The sequence below is a fragment of the Drosophila montana genome, unplaced genomic scaffold (genome assembly GCF_035044405.1).
Source record: "Drosophila montana isolate Dmon_TW-CO22-7 unplaced genomic scaffold, ASM3504440v1 contig_3200_1, whole genome shotgun sequence".
Taxonomy (NCBI): domain Eukaryota; kingdom Metazoa; phylum Arthropoda; class Insecta; order Diptera; family Drosophilidae; genus Drosophila; species Drosophila montana.
In genome coordinates, this window is record NW_026998080.1 from 3,641,707 (window position 1) to 3,663,595 (window position 21,889).

The 21,889-nt window shown below is 38.2% G+C and overlaps 1 protein-coding gene across 2 annotated transcripts; it reads left to right on the forward strand.

Moving 5' to 3' along the window:
• The first annotated feature begins 6,839 nt into the window (after positions 1–6,839).
• On the forward strand, positions 6,840–7,927 carry LOC135431617 (uncharacterized). Of its 2 annotated transcripts, XM_064686837.1 has the most exons (3): positions 6,840–7,022; positions 7,092–7,374; positions 7,440–7,635. In XM_064686837.1, the coding sequence occupies exons 1-3, from the start codon at positions 6,999–7,001 to the stop codon at positions 7,487–7,489; spliced, it is 357 nt and encodes a 118-aa protein (XP_064542907.1). In that variant the 5' UTR covers positions 6,840–6,998; the 3' UTR covers positions 7,490–7,635. The 2 variants fall into 2 exon arrangements, with proteins under 2 accessions (XP_064542907.1, XP_064542906.1); XM_064686836.1 differs by having other exon boundaries at positions 6,842–7,022; positions 7,092–7,927.
• Positions 7,928–21,889: the final 13,962 nt, after the last annotated feature.

Sequence of the window (21,889 nt, forward strand, 5' to 3'; positions counted from 1 at the left end):
GCCAACTGGACGAGACCAAATTTCTGCAGCTGCGCAGTTGGCGTCGCCGTCTAACTTCCAAGTGAGCGCCACACACATTTCGGGGCGGAGCCAACGTCGCATTGGTGGCATTTCGCAGAGGCGGCCGCGGCGGCCTCTGCCGATGTCGACATTAGGTGCTCAGCTCGAGGCAGCCCAGCAGCCGTACAGGAGGCAAGTGCAGGAGCGCCCACTCCATGCGCCTTTAAATATTTTAATGGCTAACAAAAGCATTTTTGCAATGAATTTATTATGCTGCCAGCCAAATATTTATTTTCCGCTGGCTACTCTGGCTGCACATTTCCACATTATAAAACACGCATACTTCTGCAAAACTCTTTTAAATTGAATCCATTGCATGGCAATACAAATAATTATATAAGTATTAAGCAAAATTTCATAAGCTCTTAATCCTTAATACCAAAATATTTGTATAAAACATCTGTAGTTCTGTTTAGATATTATTCTGATACTTTTATAAGACTAAAGAATTAAATACCCTTTTTAATAATAATTATTTCCGATTAATCAGCTATGTATAATTTTCGTGGGAACGCAAAATATCTATCATCTTTTTATTGTAAGTATAATAATAAATTGTGCTTTTACAAAAAATCATAAGTGTTAAATGATGTGGTTATTTATACTATTGACTCGGAGATTTTTAAATTTTAAGGAAACTTGCGTCGACTTAACAAAATCTGTATATTTTCACAGATACTTTGGCCAAACTCATAACATAAAGGTTTCATTATTTTTTTTATTAATACCTTTAACGTTCAATCGAAAATATTATATATTAGCCCAAAAATATTGCTTACATTTATTAAGTAAAACGTATACAAAAGAGTTTTGCAAATGTATATATTAAATGTAAATGTAATTTTCGGGTTGAGCCGACTTTTTTTCTTGCAACCCGTACACTTGCCGGAATAGAAAGAATCGGTCAAAAAATTGTTTTAAAAACCAACTGATTTTTCAATATATCTTGAAAAAACTAACCAATTACAATCTTCATATTGCTCGCTATATTCAAGCTAAGTCTCGTTAACATCAGACAACCATATTATAAAGATCGAATTGGAGCATTCGTTATAAATAGAGCTGTTCCATGACAAGTCACTTCGTTTTTCAAACCAAACTCAAAACTCATAAATTTCATTGTGTTCCAAGCAAAATTGAAAAATGTAATATATATGATATTGCAACAAGTTTCCGTATGTTATCATTCGCAATCATTACCACAATCCTGATTGCTGAACTTCTGATGTATATAAGTAATCATTTGCTGCATTGCCCGCAGCCTTACCCAAGATGATAAAACAATTCGTTTGTGAACTCAACCTTTTTTGATAATTTTTTGAAATAGCTCGGCCAAATAATATTCGATTTTAGAATGCCATTTTGGACTCATATGGATCAGTTCTAACGATTGGCAAAATGCAAATATAAATTTTGACACAAATCAACAAAAAATCAAGGGGTAATATCACGTTTTTTCTCAAAATCAGGGTTGGTTCGAAAATCAAAACATTTTTTATGACTTTTGTTTAATATCTCGGGTAAATATCGTCTGATTTTGAAATGTTATACCTTTTTGAATTTGTACGGATCCTTACTATCAATTGGCATTCAAACAAATTACAAATCGATGGGATAAAAAAAGCTGTTGAGCAAAAAACGATTCGTTTGTAAAGTCAACATTTTTTGAAGATTTTTTGGAATATCTCGGCCAAATAATCTCCGATTTTGGAATGATATATATCTAAATTTGGACCAAAAAGCATGTGGTCTCACTGCACTGCTTTTTTTTATGTATATTAATATTTATAACTTCAGATGTAGAACTTTATTGAACTGTTGAATGATTGCAAATAAAACAGCTAACTAGATTTGGTTATTTCATTGCTGTTCGTCATTAGTTCTTCTGATTATGATTGATATATACTATATACAGTTCTAAATATAGTTTCCAGATACAGAACAGGTAGATTCCGAAATCTTCAGCTAATATATTTTATATACACAAAGCTTATAAATATGGGACCCAAATGTGTGTGAATGCCAAATCGAAGAGCTCTTACCTTAAAGGTGAGGTGAGAAAAGATGTAAAGTATAAACTGTATGTACGAAATAAAAATCTACGTCCTTAAACTTGGCTGTATAAATTGTATATTGCCAAAATATTGTCACTATATCGGCTTAAAGCTCGAACCAATGCCTCGCTCTTGGCTTCGGTTCGTGAAGCTTGCTTTCCCCAATCATGAATTCAGGTTTAATTCAAGTGTATCCAATTTTGTTTCAAACCCAAGAAACTCTTTCTTTGTTTATTTTTAATTAAGAGGTAAACTTCTTATAAATACTGCATAAGGTCAGATAATAATATTGTGAGGGTCAAATTGCTCATTCTACTGTAATATTAGGCTAGCCTCAGGTGAGTAAAGCAAACCATTTTTTGAGTAAATGCATTTCGGTCAGTTCAATAGAGAAATATATATTCGAATTTCTTCTTTGAAGTAGTTTTAGTTTAAGAATTCGTTGTATATCCGTTTAAAGTAGAGGTAAATAAATAGTTGACGACACATTTGTGCACATAAAGGTAAACTGAATTTCGATTGGATTACAAAAACCTACTCGTTGTATTCTAAGCAATAGATAGACACTATTGCGACCCTATGTTGATAACCTGCACACGATTTTTTTTTTTTTTGGTATCTTGGGGTTTTCCACATAACGGTTATTTGCCACCTAAAGTGCTGTTTCATTCTTTTTTACGATTACATAGCTCGGCGGGAATGTGGCTCGCATATGTCTGTGATTGTGGTAATTGTCATGTAATAAAAGCCGGAGAACCTTACTGACATCTGATGAGACAATAAGCCAACGCCACTTGAGCACTTGAACTTTCCACCCCAAGAAGGTGCCCTAACCCCAGTTGGCGCAGTCGGGGAAAAAAAAACTGAGTCAGCCAAGTGTCGGCAGCTTTATCTCAGTTTTAAGAGTAGACACATTAGAAGTTTGCGTTCGTACAAGTTCGGGTTGTGTGTGTAATTATTGGACCCAGTGTCATGTTCAACCCGCTCGTAAATTATAGAGATCCTTATGGCTAATATGTAATTTATGGCCTAGCTGGAAAAAAAAGTAACATTTTACACACACGTAAAACAAATGCGGCGGATTTGGCGTACATTAGCCGCAGGAAAGGACCAAAGCCGGAGACTTATTTTGTGGTCACCATCAGCCAGCCATTTGTGTTGACCTCTGGCCGTGCACAGGGCAGGGGCCCGAAAACCCACATCATTGTCCACGTTACCTTTTTTACAATCTAATTACAGTAGCCCCGGGCAAGGTGCTGCCTCAAAAAAAAGTGGCTCACTTTAAAGTCGCAGCTCGGTGCACTTTAAATAATCCATTAGCGATTACAGAATTGACATTGACTAGAGCTGGGCGCAGCTCGACAAAAGGGCTTAAAAGCTAAAACCTGTTGAGTCGTTTCTCAATTCCCCGAACACTTGCCTGCAACTAAAGCCAAAGCAACTCACCAGGCACCACCCAGCCCAACCCTTTTTGGCCCATCTCGCCAGCCTCGCCAGCCAAGCATCTTACAGCCATCTCCTTGGCACAGATTATGGCTGCTTTGAATAACAATCGATGGCGCGACAATGGAGCTGCCGATGATGGAGATGGCCATGCAAATGGAAGTGGCTGCTCCTCCCCTCCCCTTCCTTTCCCTTTCTCTTCACATCCTTATTGTCTTGACATTTTATTACTGTCTGGAACAGACAGCGGAGGTTGCAACGCTTTGGTTACTTAACTTACATTCTTCCTATTTGGCAAACTGATTCCTATTTTTTGTCTCCGTATCCTTCATGGGCAATAAATTGTTTTTGTCATCGATGCAAGCACAAAGTGAATTTTTTGCGTTGGCAGCGCGCAAAAAGCATTCGAAACAGATATGCATTCAATATATACAAATATTTGTTCCCACCATTCAAATTAAAATACTTATTCACTGCTTAATGAGCTGAGGATTTTTTTATGCGCTCAAGACTCGTTCCATCAGTCTGATCTGGTGGAGATTGATTAATGAAGTTATTTAATCGCCAGCGACTATCATCAATATCAGATTAGGTAATTTTAAATCCATTAATCTATATATTATTATGCCAAATAATTAGATAAATATGCCAAACAAAAATGCAATCACAAGAAAAAGAATATAAATATTTGCAGCTTAAACAAACAACTAATTATAACCAATGTTTTTTTCAGGATCATGACTTAGCTACTATTTGTATAAGCTTGGGGAATGAATATGTTGAAAATGTCTAGGTACAATAAAAATCGTATTATTATTGTGCTGTCAATCAGATATTCCTAATATATAATTTCCGTGAACTCATTAAACTCATTAAGTAAAGAGTATAGATTTTGTAATATATTAAACAATTTAATTTACTCCGAAAAAAACCTGATACGCCTAATAGAACTTGATAAATGCATTTACTAAGTTTATACAAACGTCGTATTTGCAAAAGTTAAAATGAATTTTAAGCATACAACAATAAAAATAAATAAATAAACAAAAGTACTAACGTTTCGACAAAAAAGTCAAGAATAGTGAGAAACCTTACAAATTGTATGAAACTGGCAACTGCGTTTCAATATTTTGTCGAGTAGTTTTTGTCAATTTGTCACTTGAAATAAAACTTATAAACAAAGATTTAAATTGCTTGCAAACAATTTTTATAGTGACAGTCAAATAATAATTAAAGCTAAGTATGTTAAAAGATAAAACTTGTATAAGGCGTGAGGATCTAAACATTTTAGTTTCTTACTGGACTCGAAAAGTAGCTATAATGTTAATTTTCCACTTCCATTCAAGTAAACCAACTAATATTAGCTGTTTTTTTTTAATATTACCAAATTTCAAGCAGAACAGTTCAAATATCTCAGACTTTGCTGGAATATTTAGATTTTAAGTACATTAAACCAGACAAGCTAATGACTATAATAAGTCAGAATTATAATCCATGTCTAATTAGTTATTAAAGATGCTTAAGCTCGGCTAAGCTTAGCTTAAGATAATCTCTTACTATAAAAGCAAATATTAAATTTAAGCTGCGATGCAAACACTTTAATTGCCATTTCCGTAGGAGCAAATAGACTATGAGCAACAATAAACAAATAGAAATACAATTGAATTATCTTAAAGGTGATTTTCGTTGGAATTGTGTACAGCCCATGGGGAAGTATTTTCCTTATATTATTATTCTATTTTTATACATTTTTTTTGTTTTGTGTTCACGAGCTGTTGGCCAACAATGTGCATGCCAAATCGCAGTTGACTTCGCCAATAATCATAAATAATTCCATTACAATAATTAGTAATGCATACTTAATGGTGCTTGAAATCAAATAATCGACCAAGTATCTAAAAAATCTAACAAAAAGCAAGGCGAAGCCACAGAATCAGAGGGGAGGGGGCAGACGGAGGGGCAGACGGAGGGGCAGAGGCATGACGGAGACAAAGTCTCCGACTGAGGTCGCCGCGAAACAAACAAATTAATCAATGAGGTAATCACAATTTATACTATAAAATGATCAAGTTATGTATCTGCCAACTGTTAGTTCTGCTCTGGCAACAGTTGTTGTTGTCGTTGTTGTTGTTAATGTTGTTGTTGTTGTTAATGTTGTTGAAGATGGCTTTGGCTTTTCTTTGTTTTACTCTGTGACCCACTGTGCGAGCGATCGTTGCCTTTGGGATGACAAAAAACAAAAAACAAATAGTGAAAAAAGGTTTAGCAATATACCGAATATTAGATGCTCTTTAATGCATATTTAATGTATGTTTGATATAATTTTTCTATTGATTAATTTTTAGTTAAAATCCAAATATTTTGCTTTCTTCATCCGATTCGAAATCAATTATTAATCAATTATTAACGAATTGTAGTAAGCCAAACTTCTTGCAGTTAACTTTTAATTTAATTTACAAAACTCTCCTAATCATAATGCATAGATGTATAACAATATGATGTTCAGTAAAGAAATCATTACAATAAACTAGTATGGGACTAAGCTGATAAAAATTAATAAATTCTAATGAATATTTGATTGCCAACATGATTATATAAATAGGTCAAGATTGCAAATAGAAAGTCTTTCTTCTGTTCAATATTGCTTTAAATAAAATATAATTGTATGTTATTCTAAATTTAAAACTTTTCTTATTGGAAATTCTTTTATTGTAAGATAACTACAAAAAGAAATCGCAATTAACATAGTTAACATCCTTTCCGGAAAAGAGGCTTAGACACCTTCCAAATCGTGCGAGGACTATGGAGGTTGAAGCTATAAATACGTTATAATACGTATATAATTACGTATATATTACGCATACAAAAGTCCATATAACTTTCTTGTTGTATTGGAAATACCTATGCCTATGAATGGGGAATTGAGGAAGTAGAACTTGCTAAAAATAAACTAAATACGTCATGTCTGTTATCGATCGGTAGCGCATTTTTAGACAAGCGTCGCAAATTTAATGATCAAGTTGTTAGACTCGCGAGAACGCGTTGAACAGGTGAATGCGAAACTTATAATCTTTGCCTCTACATGAATTTGGCTCATAATTTGTTGTGGCTGCTGCCACATAACAAATCTCTAGAAGCGAAGCGCGAACAACAAAAGGCCACTTCATTAGGAGAATATGTATATCAGCGGGAAAGGGGGCGAGAGATAGAGAGAGACAGACAGGGGAAGGGAAGGGCAAGAACAACTACTGCTGAGAAGCTTACAGCGCCGCTGGCAGCAACGATCGGAGCTCAGTCGTCAAACGGCAGCATTTAACTAAAGTCGCAAGCCCGGAGTGGGAGCAGATCGCAGCTGGAAGCATAACCAGAACCAGGCACGGAACAAGAAGCAGCAAACGCTTTTAGCGCTATCTACATATTATTCTATTTGTGGCTTACAAGATGTTTGGCACTCGACGACATTTGGTAATTTGATTGATGCCCATTTGGTGGGGTGTCTTAATTGGGAATTGTCTTTTGCTTGGACTCTTTTAGTTGCTGGTCGTGACGCTGGGCGCGCTGATGCTGGGCATCAGCTGGGCCGAGCAGCCCGAGCAGCCCGAGGAGGTCATCAAGGAGGATGTGATTGAGATTGAGAACAAAACGCAAAAGGTCATACGGGTCAGTCCGCTGGAGCTGCCCTTGAAGCAGGACCGCACGGGCAGCCAAACGAACTCGGAGCTCTTCCAGATCCAAACGCTGCGTCCGGGCGCGCAACGACCACGCCAGCGTCTGTATGTGGACTCGAAGCGCATGCGTCCCGCGAGGATCGCCACTGGTGAAGCATCGCAGCCCGCCTTGAAATTCTCGTACACGCCCGAACTAAAAGCCTTTCCCAAGCAGAAGCTGAAAATAAAGCAGCAGAAGCAGCTGCACTTCCCGCTCGAGCCTAGCGCCAGTCCCATGGAGGCGCTGCCCGTCCAGATGACGCCCGGTCCCTATCCCATCTACTATGTGGTGTCCAAGACGAACGGCCGCTTCGGCAAGTTTCCCATCAAGTCCTTCCGCTCGCCCGCCGAGTTCGCCAAGTATTTGATCAAGAGCAAGGCGGAGCCCATAACCCGGACCCAGCGTTTCGAGACCAGGCCCCAGCCGACGACCGAGGTGGAGGGCAGTCGGTAGTCGGTAGCTTTACTGCTTTGTGATTTGCACGCGCGCTTTGTATGCTAAGTTAAATTAAATTATTCACCGTAATTATAATTGCTAATTACCACAATAACTACAATTACCCAAACCCATTATGTACTACGTATCTCTGAAGTGCCCAACCCATGTACTACATGCACAAGTATCTTGCTTGCCAAATAAACCGAAACTGCTTTATATCGCAACCATCTAGTCTGATGATCGCTGATCTCTGATCCCCTCCAGCTGAGCTGTGGGTTGAGCTTGGTGGGGCTTTTGGCCTTCGTTTGACTCTGGCAACTGTTGACAGCCAGACCATAAAGAAAAATCCATCTTAGCCCCCTGCCCCCTGCCACCTACCACCAGGTGATTCATCATCAAAATCTGTTAATTGTCGACGATTCTTCATTTGCTGTCGTAATTACATAGAACACCATTGTTGCTGATTTGTTGTTTGTCATATGCAAATTTGGGATCATATCGAATGATATGTTGAATAATTAACCGACACATTCGAGTATATGCATAAGTATGCTCACATTTACACATACCTTTGACCATGTGGATAGCTTCCACAACAATGGATACAATTTGATTTATTGTCAGCCTCTTTTGCGTTTCATCGTCAAATCTTTGGTGCCACATTCTTCTGGTGCCGCTTCTTCTGTTCTGCAACGCAAATTAATGATCTGCTTTCTTAGGTATTACGAATCTTCACCGATTTTGCAGTTCTGTTACGGTTCGCCAACTTTCTCCAAATGCTCAGAATTAGAAGCTTTAACACACAAGAGCGTTATACTTAAGCTGTTTCTTTTTTTTTTACACACGTTCGTGTTAAGATCGTATCCATTTACACACTGGCAAAGCGAAAGAATAGAAAACATAGTGATAGCTGCATGTCCAGAAAAAGAAAACGAATAAAATCTATCGTCTTTATCTCGAAACGCTGAAAATAAAAAAAATACATAACAAATGTTTATTTCATCTGATATTTATAATTTAGTGTTAGTTAGCGGCTTTAAGAACCGCAAGTCTCCATATAACTGTTTGTCCCGATCGACTTCTATATTAACTCACAGTCCAAACCTTATTACCTTTTTAGCTATTTAATAGCTAAAATTTAGCTATATTTAAAAATTATTAAGTTCTTTCGCTCCTTAGCGCAGTTTGCAGATCAGCCAAGTACAGCTCGTTCAAAGAAATTTAGGAAAAAGAATTCATTGAAAAACTTAAGAGACTTTTTTTGCTATAATTATATGATAAATAAAATTTATTATTTTATAACTACAAAACTTTTGTAAATTAACAGATATGGACTTCAAAGAAATGGAATGTGTTCTGAAAACACTGGCCTTAAGAATTACGAATTTAAAATTTTGTCTGACTTCTGGGAAATTTATGGAAATTTATGGAATTTTATGGAACTTTAATGTTGACCATCCGATCGGCCCCAAACTGAATGCCCATGAGCTTCGTTCAAATTTATTTGAGACGTGGTTCACAGGCTTATACTCATCCTCAGGATTCTTGTGAAAATGTTTCACACATTTCGTAAAATTCCCCCCTCTTGAATGGCTCTTTCAGCCTAATGCATCTGACCACGAGACTAAAATTGCCGAAAAACATTGATTTCGACTTTTTGTTTTAAATCCGATGGACTTCAAGCGCACTTTCATATGTCTATGTAAAATATAACCTTAGAAGTAGGGTTAATAGGTATAGGGTAAATAGTACGGGTAAATTAAAGAAAATTCTATATATTTCTATAGTCACTCACTTCACTAATTACTAAAAATATTATTATTAATGACTCATCGAACCTGATAAATGACAGTAAGGCTCTTAAAGATACTTTCGACTACATACATAAAGACAATATACAATATAATATATACTGTATATGCATATTATATTGTATTTACACAGAATATATACTCTTAACGACGGGAAGTTAGGTATAATTATAAATTGATTAGATAAGGGAGCACTTTTCTAATACTTCTCCTGTGATTCGATAGATATTATAAATGACTTTTCGCATTGAAATATATTCTGTCTAGGGCACACGAAGAAGAGCTAGTAATTTGCTTTAATTGGAAATCACACGTGCAATTTTATCGACACACTTCACCCCCCGCCAATTATTAATTGCGGCGTGCCGCCCACAAGAAGCCTGGCTCGAAACGTAACGACCAGGAAATCACGACCCCATCTACTAAAAATTGATGCTCTCGTAATAATTATGATTTTGTGGGAGTGCAAACCGCACAGAAAGTTGGTGAGAGAGAGAGAGAGAGAGGGGAAGGGAATATGGGAGCCGTGCTTGGCTGTGTAATGTACTTTGTCTCTGTCTCCGTCCCTGTCTGGCTGCTCCCTGTTTGGGTTAATCATGTCTTGGGCCTTTTTTCGCTCGTCCCCGAGCATTTCTCATTACTTTTGCTCATTTCGACATTTCATTCTGTTTCATTTTATGTATGTGTGTGCGTGTATGTTAGCTTTGTATGTGTGTGGGCGAATGTGTAATGAACTCTGGCAGCACGAATTGCTTGTGTGCAAACACACACACACACACACACGCACACACACGCAGGCATGACGAACAAAGTGTGATATCGAAATTTCCCAAAGGATTCAACGCCATATTTTAGTCACGAAAAAAGATTCGCGTGCTGGAAAGTTAAGCACAAGACTTGGCAGCAAGTGCGTGAAGGAGGCAAAATTGAGGAAAGTTCCTTCACGAAGGTCCCGGCTATGCTTATAATCAAGCGTAAAAATGCGAAATTAATCAACTTCAGCGACTGCGTCTCAAGTTAACAACGCAGAAAAAATTGAATTAAAACTTTTGCGGCGACTGCCAACACTGGCCCTGCACCCTTTCTATGCAGACGAACATGACAAAACCCGTAAAGAAATTTAGCTTGGGGTTTGCTTTTGGACCGCGGCTGCTGTTATTCAATTATGTATTTGCGCTTGTCCTGCAGTAAAAATTACAATCTACACGACAAGTCAACAAAATTATGAACACTCCTGGGCAGTAAAAAGTAAATAAAATTCACTCTCGAGAAAAACGACCGAGGAAAAAAACGGAAACTTTTCTCTGTGCGACGCGACGCGACGCATCGCATCGCGGACACAGTTTTTTTTCGCCCCCATTTTGATTTTGGGTAGATTTCTTGTGCTCTTTGCTGTTTTTCCAGCACTGCGGTAATTGCAACTCCCGTCGTCCTGTGGGAAATGTGAAACAATAAATGAAAATAAATGAATTTTTGTTAGCCGAATGGCCACCTGCCACAACCACAGCCACAGCTCCAGGCCAAAAGCCTTGCCCAAATACCTTCAAATGCCATGAAAAACTCGAAAAATTGCATTAATAAACACATAATACAGCCAAATTTGATTCAGTCGAATAATGTCGTGAGATCGAGAACCCTTAACCAAGTACGAAACTTATAAGACAGTTGAAATTAAATGTTAAATGTGAAAATATGTGGACTCCGCCGTGCTGAGACCCGTTTCCAATATCGTTTTATTTCGCCTTTAAGTGGAAACCCCCAAAAATAACCAGACATACTGCAATTGACCCAACTGGCAATGGCACTGAGACAATTTTCCAGTGAGTCGAAAGCCATTTTATCAAAAATTAATGTGTAGTTTGAACATTTTGCGACATTATGCGAGCGTCAGACGGGTTAAAAGACGACTCCAACCACGATGGCAGAAGGAAGGGTCGGACTGCACAGTGTGACGAGGCTCGTATTGATTCAATCGAAAACATATCACAAATCCTCCATGGCATTCAACTCACCTTACCAACAACCTATTAAAAGATAATATTGAGAAAATTATAAAATTTTTGTAAAAAAACGAACACGTGCCATATAATCTAAGACAACTTTCCAATACAAATTAGAAGCTGATATTTTCCGGCCTTACCAAGTCTTGTGATGCGAAGCCGAATGATAAACTTTCGTTGATACGTATTTTTCACCCAAACGGCGTGGTTTTTGAGAAACGTGTTAAACATGTTCAAATGAACTTTCACAAAAGCCTTTGCTCTCCATTTCCACCAAGGGGGAATGGATTTGCCAAAAAGAGTGAAAGAAAATCATTAAAGATATTAAAAAATGAGGTTAGGGCCGAATGACAACCAAACAAATTTCATACAACCGTTTTCTGTAATTTTTGCACACTTGTAGGTCGAATTTCCCAACACAGAAGGAAACTGAAGTGACAATTTCCGCATTTTCCACCGAGAAAAAATTATACTGTATGTGCACGGAGTTTATGAAAACGTTTGGAAAACATTAAGAAAAAAACCCTGGCCGGGCATAGCCGGGTGTTAAAAGACGCTAGTGTATATGTTTTACTTGAATACCAAACATTTTGAATTTATCTAAGCTGGATTCATTTTTCCAATTTTAATTTGCTAGAGTTATATAAGCACGTATTTATTCGCTTTGAAATATGAAAACCACTGTAACAGAGAAAATAGGCAGCGCAAAACTTAAAGCCGTAAAAAGTGCGCCCTCATGTCCTCGAGACGTTGTTACTGACAGCTCGGTGGCCGCAGAAAGTTTGTGACGGCTCCGCAAAGGTGACCCGGACAGGAGTCACAGTCGGACGGGGCTGCTTAAATATTAATGCCCCAAGAGCCAGGGACAGGCCATGAATAAATTTTTGGCTATGAATTTTCAATAACAAACGCCCCCCGTTCGGTTTGTTCGGTTTAGTCGTGACTTAAAGCCACAAGTCGGCTGTTTTTAGCCAGATGAGCTTGTATTAGGTGTCAACCGCAATAGCCACAACCACAGAGCCAGAGCCGGAGCGGGAGCCGGAGCCGGAGTCATAGTCGAAGGATCTGTGAAATGACCATTGCATGCACTTTTAGCCAAATTAATTTGCTTTTCTGTCGATTTTCACTTCCGTTCGCCCATTGGCAATGACACAGCCCCCCACTCCCAGGTTGTGCGTGGGAACTTTATGCGCGACCCTGACGGCCAGGTTAGAAGGGGGCGCAACGTGCTCTACGTGCGTATGGCGCCAATTGGCAATTGACCGCAAAACCAAGCGCCAGGTTCACCCAATCAGCAGGAGAGGGAACTTAATCAAAAACAAAACGTCGGCCGAAAAGTGGTCAACCATTTTTGCCGGGGCTGAGCACGGCCCGGCCGGCACATTGCCCACTGATTTTATTTGCTTATCCGGACTTTATGCTGCTTTTATTTGATTTTTATGCCTGGCGCTATTTTCATTTCTGTAATTGAATTGTCATTGTCCAGGCAGCCAGATGGCAAGTCCTTGTTGCTCCTGCTACTGCTCCTGCTATGCTATGCCTGGCTGGTTTTGGTTGGCCAACCAGTTGGCAGCTCGCCTCGTTGTCCTATTGTCCAGCCGTTCGCATGTCGAACCATGTCAAAAATGGTTTTGCGCTTGATTGGCGTTGGCCAACACCCAAAGGTATACAAAGTGATGGACGTCAGCGTCGACGCCGACGCCGAAGCCGACTCCGATGCTGGACACAGCCCTGAAAAGGGTTGCGGATGAAGTTTGAGCACGGAAAGGGAAGTTAGAAGTGGCCATTCATTGGCAAATTGGTGCAATTGAAGCTGGGGCTGAATTGCCGATCCACAACAGGAAATAAACCAAAAAAAATATGTGACAATGGCAACTTGATATGGAAACTGGAGAATTTGCAGTTTTGCAACAAATTGTTTTGAGCAGCTATAAAACATATCCAAAAGTAACTTAAATAACGGGAAAAAGGAATAATCTCTGGTCCCATAAAGTAATTATATTCTTGATCAACAGCCAAGTTGCTATAATTGCTATATTCTCCTAACGAATATCAAATTCCTTTAATCTCATATAGCACACATAGGAAAAATCCATAGAAACAATCTAAAATTCGATTAAAATCGTATTATCATCTGGTTGAGAATTGAGGTTTTAAAAAAATTAGAAAGTTGGAAAATAACTTTATTAGTGTAACTAACTTCACTAATGGTATAAAAAGGGACAAAAAAATAAAAATAGATAATATTATTTTATTTAAGATAAACTGATAAATTGCTATCAGCAATGCAATTAATAAATAAATAAATAAATAAAAACAAACAAATTAAAATTAAGAATAAAATAATTACAATAAAGCAAAGAACAGCACACGACGTTTTTAAAATAATATAAAAATAATTTAAAACGATCTTCAAGATTTCAAACAGTAATAAAAAAACAATTTCATATTTATTATATATATATTATATTATATATATTATATTCTTCAATTTAATTTCTTCAAATACATCCATGTAACTAATATTAAAAATGATATTAAGGCAATATAAACTCTTTAACTTAAGTTATATATTAGTAGTATGGGTAAATAATTACTTTAAAACTAGTTAACCTTCAAGGAAATCTGTAAAATTGTGTTTTAAAAATTCCGACAACATCAACATCTTTCAGATACAAATATATGTATTTCCATTCCTATCCACACCTGTTCTAATGCGCGATGTCTGTTGCGCTTTTTGCTCGTTTTGAATGCCCATTTTGAGGACAATTTAAGCAGTTTTCATATTTAAAATTCCCAAAATGGCAGTACGTGAGATCATAACAGTTACATTTAATGGATATGGGTGTACATATTTCATATGGAATGCGCCAGATACTTTCATCACAAAGCAATTTTCGCAGCATTAAAACCGGGGCACACATGTATCTACAGTTTAAAGAAAGGGTCGGAAGATGTGCGGAAAAGGGGTTCCTTGAGTTTTCGCCAAGTTGGCAACAACCCTAGCCGGAGGCAAAGTATCATTAAACTTCCGCCGGATGTGCCATTAAGTAAAAGCAGCGACATCATGCTCCAGCCCTTCAATGGCAATTGCAATTGGCATTGCCGGTCCCAGTCCTGGTCCAATACCAATACCAATACGAATACCAATACGAATCCCAGTGCAATCGAAAACATAATGGCATAATCGAATGATAATTTAATAAAGCCGAAATGTGCCGTCAACATTTGAATTGTGGGTTTTGTGCGACGGTTAATTGAATCTTCGCAGTTTGGCTCTTGTTTTTGCTGCGCCCGGATACGGCCGAAGATGCTGCCCCAGAAACCAGAACTACTCGGATCTTTGACTGCGGAAAATACACTTTTCATATCTGCATATGTGTGTACGGGTAAAAGACACACACATATAGATATGTGTGTGTGTGTGGTGTGCATAATCAGAATGAATGTTCATCGGGGGAATTGAACTTGTGCATATGCTTTCCTAAAGGTAAACTCACGGAGAGGCCGTGGAATGTGGAATGTGGAATGTGTTGCCCCGACTCTGGTCGAGTAATCCGCATTGACAGCCCAACAAGACAATGGAGCACAACATGTTGCCCCCGCCCACAGCTCTAGCTCTTAGTGAGTGTGTGTGTGTGAATGTGTGTGTGTGTTGAACGAAATTTACGTGTTCCACTTGCTATTCAATTTGCATGCACTCATGAATAATGCACCGGACGCATAAAAGGCAATCTCGATGCAACGCAATCCAGCTGCCCAACTGCGAAATTTATCAGCATGGAAGTCAGTTATTCTAATGGACTTAAACTAAATAATTTATATCTACAAATTTAGATCAAACCAAGAAATTTTGATCTTTCCGTGTTGCACTCATATATGAAAAGGGAAATAACCATGGATAAGCCCCATTTAATGTAATTGGGGCTATTTGGTGTAGTTATCAAATGTTGTTAAGATATAAGATATATTTGCTAATTCGTATACTCAATATTGATTTCCTATAGGAGCACAAGTCTGATTTTAATATTTTGCTCAAAGTGGAAGTGTGTTTTGAAATAGAACCAGAACAAGTAAAAGTGCTGTATTCGAGAGTGGCCGACTAGGATGCAACAAACCCAGCGACGTGCTACTGTCAGACATACTAGCTTTTTGTTACAGACATACAAACATGCAAACACACATACACACACACACACACACGTCGCTTGATGCTCCGTTCGGTCCACATGGGAAATGCATTCTTGAATAGCATCGGTGCTTAGAGTCCGATCTTTATGATATTTTGCAGCGTTTAAATGTGGCACCCAAACTTGTGTAAATACCAAAGTTTATGTGCACTTTTGTGCTACCTGCAACAAATGCAACAATAGCCTTAAAACTGAGAGACTAGATTGGACAGAAACAGTCAGGATAAAGGATAAAAAGTCAAACAGGCATGGCTATATCGTACGTGCAGCTGTTTAATAAAAAATAACAAAGTGTCCTTTGCGACAACAATTAAAAACATTAATATGAATTCAGATTTTTAAATTTATTAGAATAGTTATCGCATATTCCTAATCCCACCAAAGTTTAAAAGAAAAAATTTAAATTAAATGAGGAGAAGAATTAGCCTTAGCTTGTCTTTCAGCTGAATTGAGAAGTGTACTAAAAAGTCGAATATGCCAGACACTGTTGATTTCACAACCTACACCAACCTAAGGAAGACTCTGACAACCTATGTACTCCTTTACTTTCACCTGCTAATGACAACCGAAAGCAATCAGTATGGGAATCAAAAAAGTAGTGAATGCAAATTGTGTCTGCATAACAATACGCATTAAAGGCTGTGAGTTTCCACAGTCTCTCGGCGTTTTCTTTTAATTTCAAAGAGCCAACATCATGAGGATATGAGTGTACAAATATTTGCGCAGATGATGAGTGCCCCGCGCTGTGGAATGTGGCCCGCTCGAGGAATGTCTAGGCAAACAGGACGAACCAACTTTGTGGGTTCGTGTAGTGGCAAGCCACGAGAACCGGAGCCGCAACAGAAGCGGGCACTGGTAATTACCAAGCTGACCCGACAGGACCCCAAATTTAAGCTCGAAAACCAAAGATGGAGTTGAAACTGGAGCCGGAGTCGGAGACGGAGTTGGCTGAATGCGCACGACTTGTTGTTGAACTCGTATTAAAAATAATATGCAAAGTGCGGGGACCTGTTGAGATTTTCACAATTCCCAAAACAAATAACATATTCACATATTGCTGCTCTCGGTCCGTGAGTCCTGGCGACCACGTCCTGGCGACGTGTCCTGCTGCGAGGCCCAGCCGGAGCGGGGCCAACTGAGCGTCTTCTATGCCGGTTTGGGGCTGTTTATGATTTATCATCGCCAACGCCAAAGTTATTTCTTCAAGATTAAAACGCGGAGCGATGCTTTTAACTGGCACACACACAAACCTACACCCACGCCCAGACCCCACAACCAATCCCACGAGTGTGCGAGTGGATGAATTTGCAGGCGGCTCGTTCATTTGCCTAATGTGACAACTTTAATTTGGGCTCGACTGGAGCAAAGTGCAAAGTGGCTTTCATATTTAAGACTCGAATATGAGCCAGACAGATATGGCATAAAGATGACAGCACCAGAGTGCAAGTGTGTATCTATTAGCTTTGTGTATAGTATATACTCACATATCAAATATTGGTTCACAAATTCTCCAAAAACTTGTTCGTTTCGCCAATTCAAACAGACCCCACAAAGTTGGCCGTGGAGCAAGTTTTGGCAACTGAAGTTTAGTTCTCGCTGCAAACTAAACTAAATAAGTTAGTTAGCCCGAAGGCTCTCGCAGTGCAAAGAGAGCAAAACACACACACAAAACGCAGAAAACCCACGAAACTCAGAAAAGCCACAAAACTCACAAACCGCAACCGCACACATTATTAATAATATTTATGATTGAGTGGGCGTTTGTCTTCTGGAGTGGGTACTTTCATTAAATGGGACCCAGCCAGGTCCTGCTCCGTGTAAGGGCGTCAAGACAGATGTGCACCTTAAGTACGCTGGCTAAATTAAAGATTATATATGCTGCCCATACCTGAATATTTGATGATACCTAATGAACAAGTCCACATTTCAAAAGTCAGCATTTCAGAGCACTCAATGATCCGAAAAACAAACCAAACCCGCTTCTCCAACCCGTACATTTCTTCTCTCTTGATTTTACTTAAATAATATTGTAGAGTATATAGAGTATATGTATATGTATAATAATCTAATGCGCCTTATAGACTTTAAAAATATTTGATTAAAGGTCTGAAGTGGTATCAGTCCTCTGCACGAGTTTAATATATGAACAATATATGATCCTTAACTGTAATCCATATAATAAATCTAGCGAGTTTTGTGCTATAAATTTTATAAATATTACTTTTTCCCCCAGTTTCCTCTCGTGGAAAATTGAACTCTGCCCGTACTATCTTGAACTTCACTTCTATTTGAAAATATCTTTCCATCGAATAAAGAACCAATAGTTGGATTCAACGGCTTCCATCCATGTTAGTCGAGTGGAGAGAAGCTTGAAACCGAAAAGTAATCTTTCGTTCATTAATAATTTGACCCGCATTTACCACCCAAGAGTATCATTCACCAAGGACGGATGGATTTTCCAAAAAGTGAGGAACTAACAAAAATAGTTTCATAATAACGTGATATTCTCGATTTTTCCACACTTACAGGCGAAATTTGATTTTACAATATAATTATAACTCAAAATTGGGTATAAAAAGTAACTCTCAATGTTATAGAATATAATCTCTATATATAAAACTGTTTGTCCTGACTGACTGACTGACTGACTGACTGACTGACTGACTGACTGACTGACTGACTGACTGACTGACTGATTGGTGATCAACGCACAGCCCAAACCGTAAGAGCTAGGAAGCTGAAATTTTCACTGTAGCTACCTTAAGTGATGTAGGTGCACGTTAAGACGGGGTTTCGGGAAATTCCACCCGCAAGTGTGGAAAAATCGAGAAAAACGTTTGTATGTAACTTTTTTGTTTACCATCGGATTGGCCTCAAACTTATTTTCAAAGATCTTTGTTCAAATTCATTTGAGGGGTGTTTCACACTTTTAGGAAAATCCATTCCTCCTTGGTGGAAATGGAGGTCAAAGATTAGGTGGGTGACGTTTTGCGCTCAAATTCATTTCCAGTGATCTATATGAAAAATCATTTGAGACGTGTTTCTCACTTTTCGCAGAATTCAAACTTCTTCGGGGGGAATGCGATTTAAAGATTTTTTGGGCGGCGTTTTAAGTTGTGTCCGATTTGCTTCAAACTTATTTTTAAAGCTCTACATAAGAACTTAATAAATACTTATTTCAGCGATTTGCGAAATTCCACCCGCAAGAGTGGTAAATTGGCGGAAAACGGTTGTATGAAAGTTTTTTGTTTACCATCCGATCGGCCCCAAACTAATTTTCAAAGATCTACATATATTCAAATTCATTTGAGGGGTGTTTCACACTTTTTGAAAAATCCATCCCTCCTTGGTGCAAATGGGGGTCGAAGATTTGGTGGATGACGTTTTGTGTTCAAACTTATTTCCAAAGATCTATAAGAAAAATCATTAGAGAAGTGTTTCACATTTCTCGCAAAATCTAAACTCCTTCGGTGGAAAATGCATTTTTAAGATTTTTTTGGTGAATTTTAAGAGTTTTCCGATTTGCATAAAAGTTGTTTGATTCCCGTCCGATCAGTTTTAAAATCATTTTCAAAGCTTTTTTGATTTTATAACATACGTGCCACGGGCAAGGCCGGGTTATACCCGCTAGTTCTCTATATGGTCTTTCAATAACTGAATGACACATGCGAAACTAAAACATTCTGATTTGTGAACTTGTAACTGATATCTACAACTATTTAATTATTATATCTTAACTATAGTTGTTTTATTTAATAAAAGAGAATGTTTATGTTCAAATCAACCAAAAATAGTTTTCTTGATTTTTTTGTTGCTGACTCTAAGACTGTTACCAAACAGTGACCAAAACAGTGACTCTCCAACTGTAATTGGTGAAATCCCCGACTTTTAAGATTTGTAGAAAGTGATGGGCGTGGCATCGGGGCTTGGAGAAGGGTAGAAGTGGTCTACCTATGGAGGCCGTAGCACTATATAAGTTAGATATTTTTTCACCACCTAATGGAGTATAGCTCAAAAATGTTAATACTTGGTTTGACCTTTTTAATAGACGAGTAAATTTTCAGACTCGCTTAAAAATCATTTTCTATTTGAACAAGTCTAAAATGATCTCCAAAGTGGAGACTTTTAAACAGGTATTCGGGTATACCTTTCCCTTTTTTGCCTACCTTCGACTTTATATGCATGTTCGCACATCCATTAATCCCGTTGCAAGCCCAATGCACATGGGAACTAAGGAATTTATGGCATAAAAAATGGATTTGCGATGTTTTTGCTGGGCAAATTAAATTTATTGCCACAGATACTTATACGCCACGAGCATTGTTACAGAATGCCGCCGGTCCCGTTATCCACACACACACACACACACACACGCACATGTGAGTGTGCACACGTGCCCCTGAATTTCCCATGCAAACAGGTATGCAGTACAAACAATCCTGAGCGCCCAGCCCCACGCATCCTCGCACATATTCATCCGTACTCGCGGGGCGCACAGTGCACAATTTATTCGCGGCTCTGCGTGGTTTCATTTAACGTGGCCTTTGAATGGAAATGGAAAATTATGAACCGACGTGCCCGGAACTACAAAAAAATACTCGCGAGTCGCTCGTGCCCACATAACAAATGTACCTGCCTAAGTGGCGCAAAAAAAAACATTGAAAATTAAAAAAAATATATGCATGCAAAATATTTTAGGGCTTACCGACTCTAAGATACCCGGACCTAAAATTTTGAACTAATAACAAAACAGAAATCCAGCACCTTAAAAAGAATACTCTTTTAAACAAAACAAATGACTAAATTATTTTATCAATATTTTGAAATATTAAAAGAATACTTTGTAAACCTTATTTTATACAAAACTAAATTATTTTATTAATATTTTTAAACATTAAAAGTATATTCTTTTAAACACAACAAAAGCATAAATTAATTTTATTAATATTTGTAAACATTAAAAAAATTTTTTATTAATCAGAACAAAAACCTTAATAATTTGATTAATATTTTTATACCAATAAGGAATATAACAAAACAAAAGCCTATGTTATTTAATTAATATTTTTATACCTTAAAAGAATATTCTTTTAAACAAAACAAATGCCTAAATTATTTTTTAATATTTTGATTTATTTAGTTTTATATACCCGTTTGCTTGTGTCAAGTTGGTAAGGGTATAAACCCCGCCCTGGCAACTGCACGCTTTTTGGCTTTTCGAGCACCCGCCCTGTTGCATTTTGACAATGAGACAGCGCGAGACAAACGAGCCCAATCCCGGGCCACACCCCCTTACACCCCCATACACCCTTCCCACACCCTCCCACACCAGCAGCGACTTCAGGGGGGCTGGCTAAACGGAATAAGCGTTAATGCTTCGTTTGAATGAATTTTTGATTGCGTTGTTTACGATTGAATTTACTTCCTGCCTGCCAGGGAATTTTTTTTTTCTCAGTTCAGTCCCCGACTTTGGCTCCAGCGGAATTTCGCAAATCCGTGCTACATTTATTATACGAACGCAAAATTTTTTTGTTTTCCTTTTTTTTTTGTTTATGTTATTTTTTTTGTTTAATGTAGTCGCTTGTTATTGTTGTTGTCAGGCTCTTCTGAAGTCGCGCTTAGCGGTTTAGCGGGCTCTTTGTTTGGCTCTTTGTTTGAAGGCCCTGCAGATAACCGTTGTTTACAGCAACGGTAACGGCAACGGCAACGGTAAGGGGAACAACGGTGTCTCTTAAGAATTGGCTTGGAAAACACGTCGGCTGATAAACGAAATGGCAACGGAAATGCGAGTAAGTACAATGCAAAATGGCGAGAGGGGGAGGAAATACGCTAAGCACACTTCACATTCAATGAGGATTGGCGAGAGCTCGCTGGCATTCGAATATGCGATTAAATAAGCGATAATTTCCTATATGAATAAATAACGGAATGGAAATTTAAAGACGATCAGATTATGAGAGTGGTAGCTACAGTTACATGCACAGTTACATTCACAGTTACATTCACAGTTACATGCACAGTTACAGTTGAAAAACTGGAACCCTGTGTTTTTTTTTCAATTTCCAGTTCGGATTTCGCCCTCTAAGCGAGCCGCTTGATGATGTGAAATAATCGCATTATTGGAGCCGGCATTCGTCTGTCGGCTGATGGCACCTTCGTTTTGCAGCCCATTATGAATGCTGGAA

Excerpts from the sequence above, each read along its gene's own strand:
- LOC135431617 (XM_064686836.1), top strand. The coding sequence starts at position 6,999 with ATGTTTGGCACTCGACGACATTTG. Across the intron at positions 7,023-7,091 it reads TTGGCACTCGACGACATTTG|TTGCTGGTCGTGACGCTGGG; the intron begins GTAATTTGATTG and ends GGACTCTTTTAG.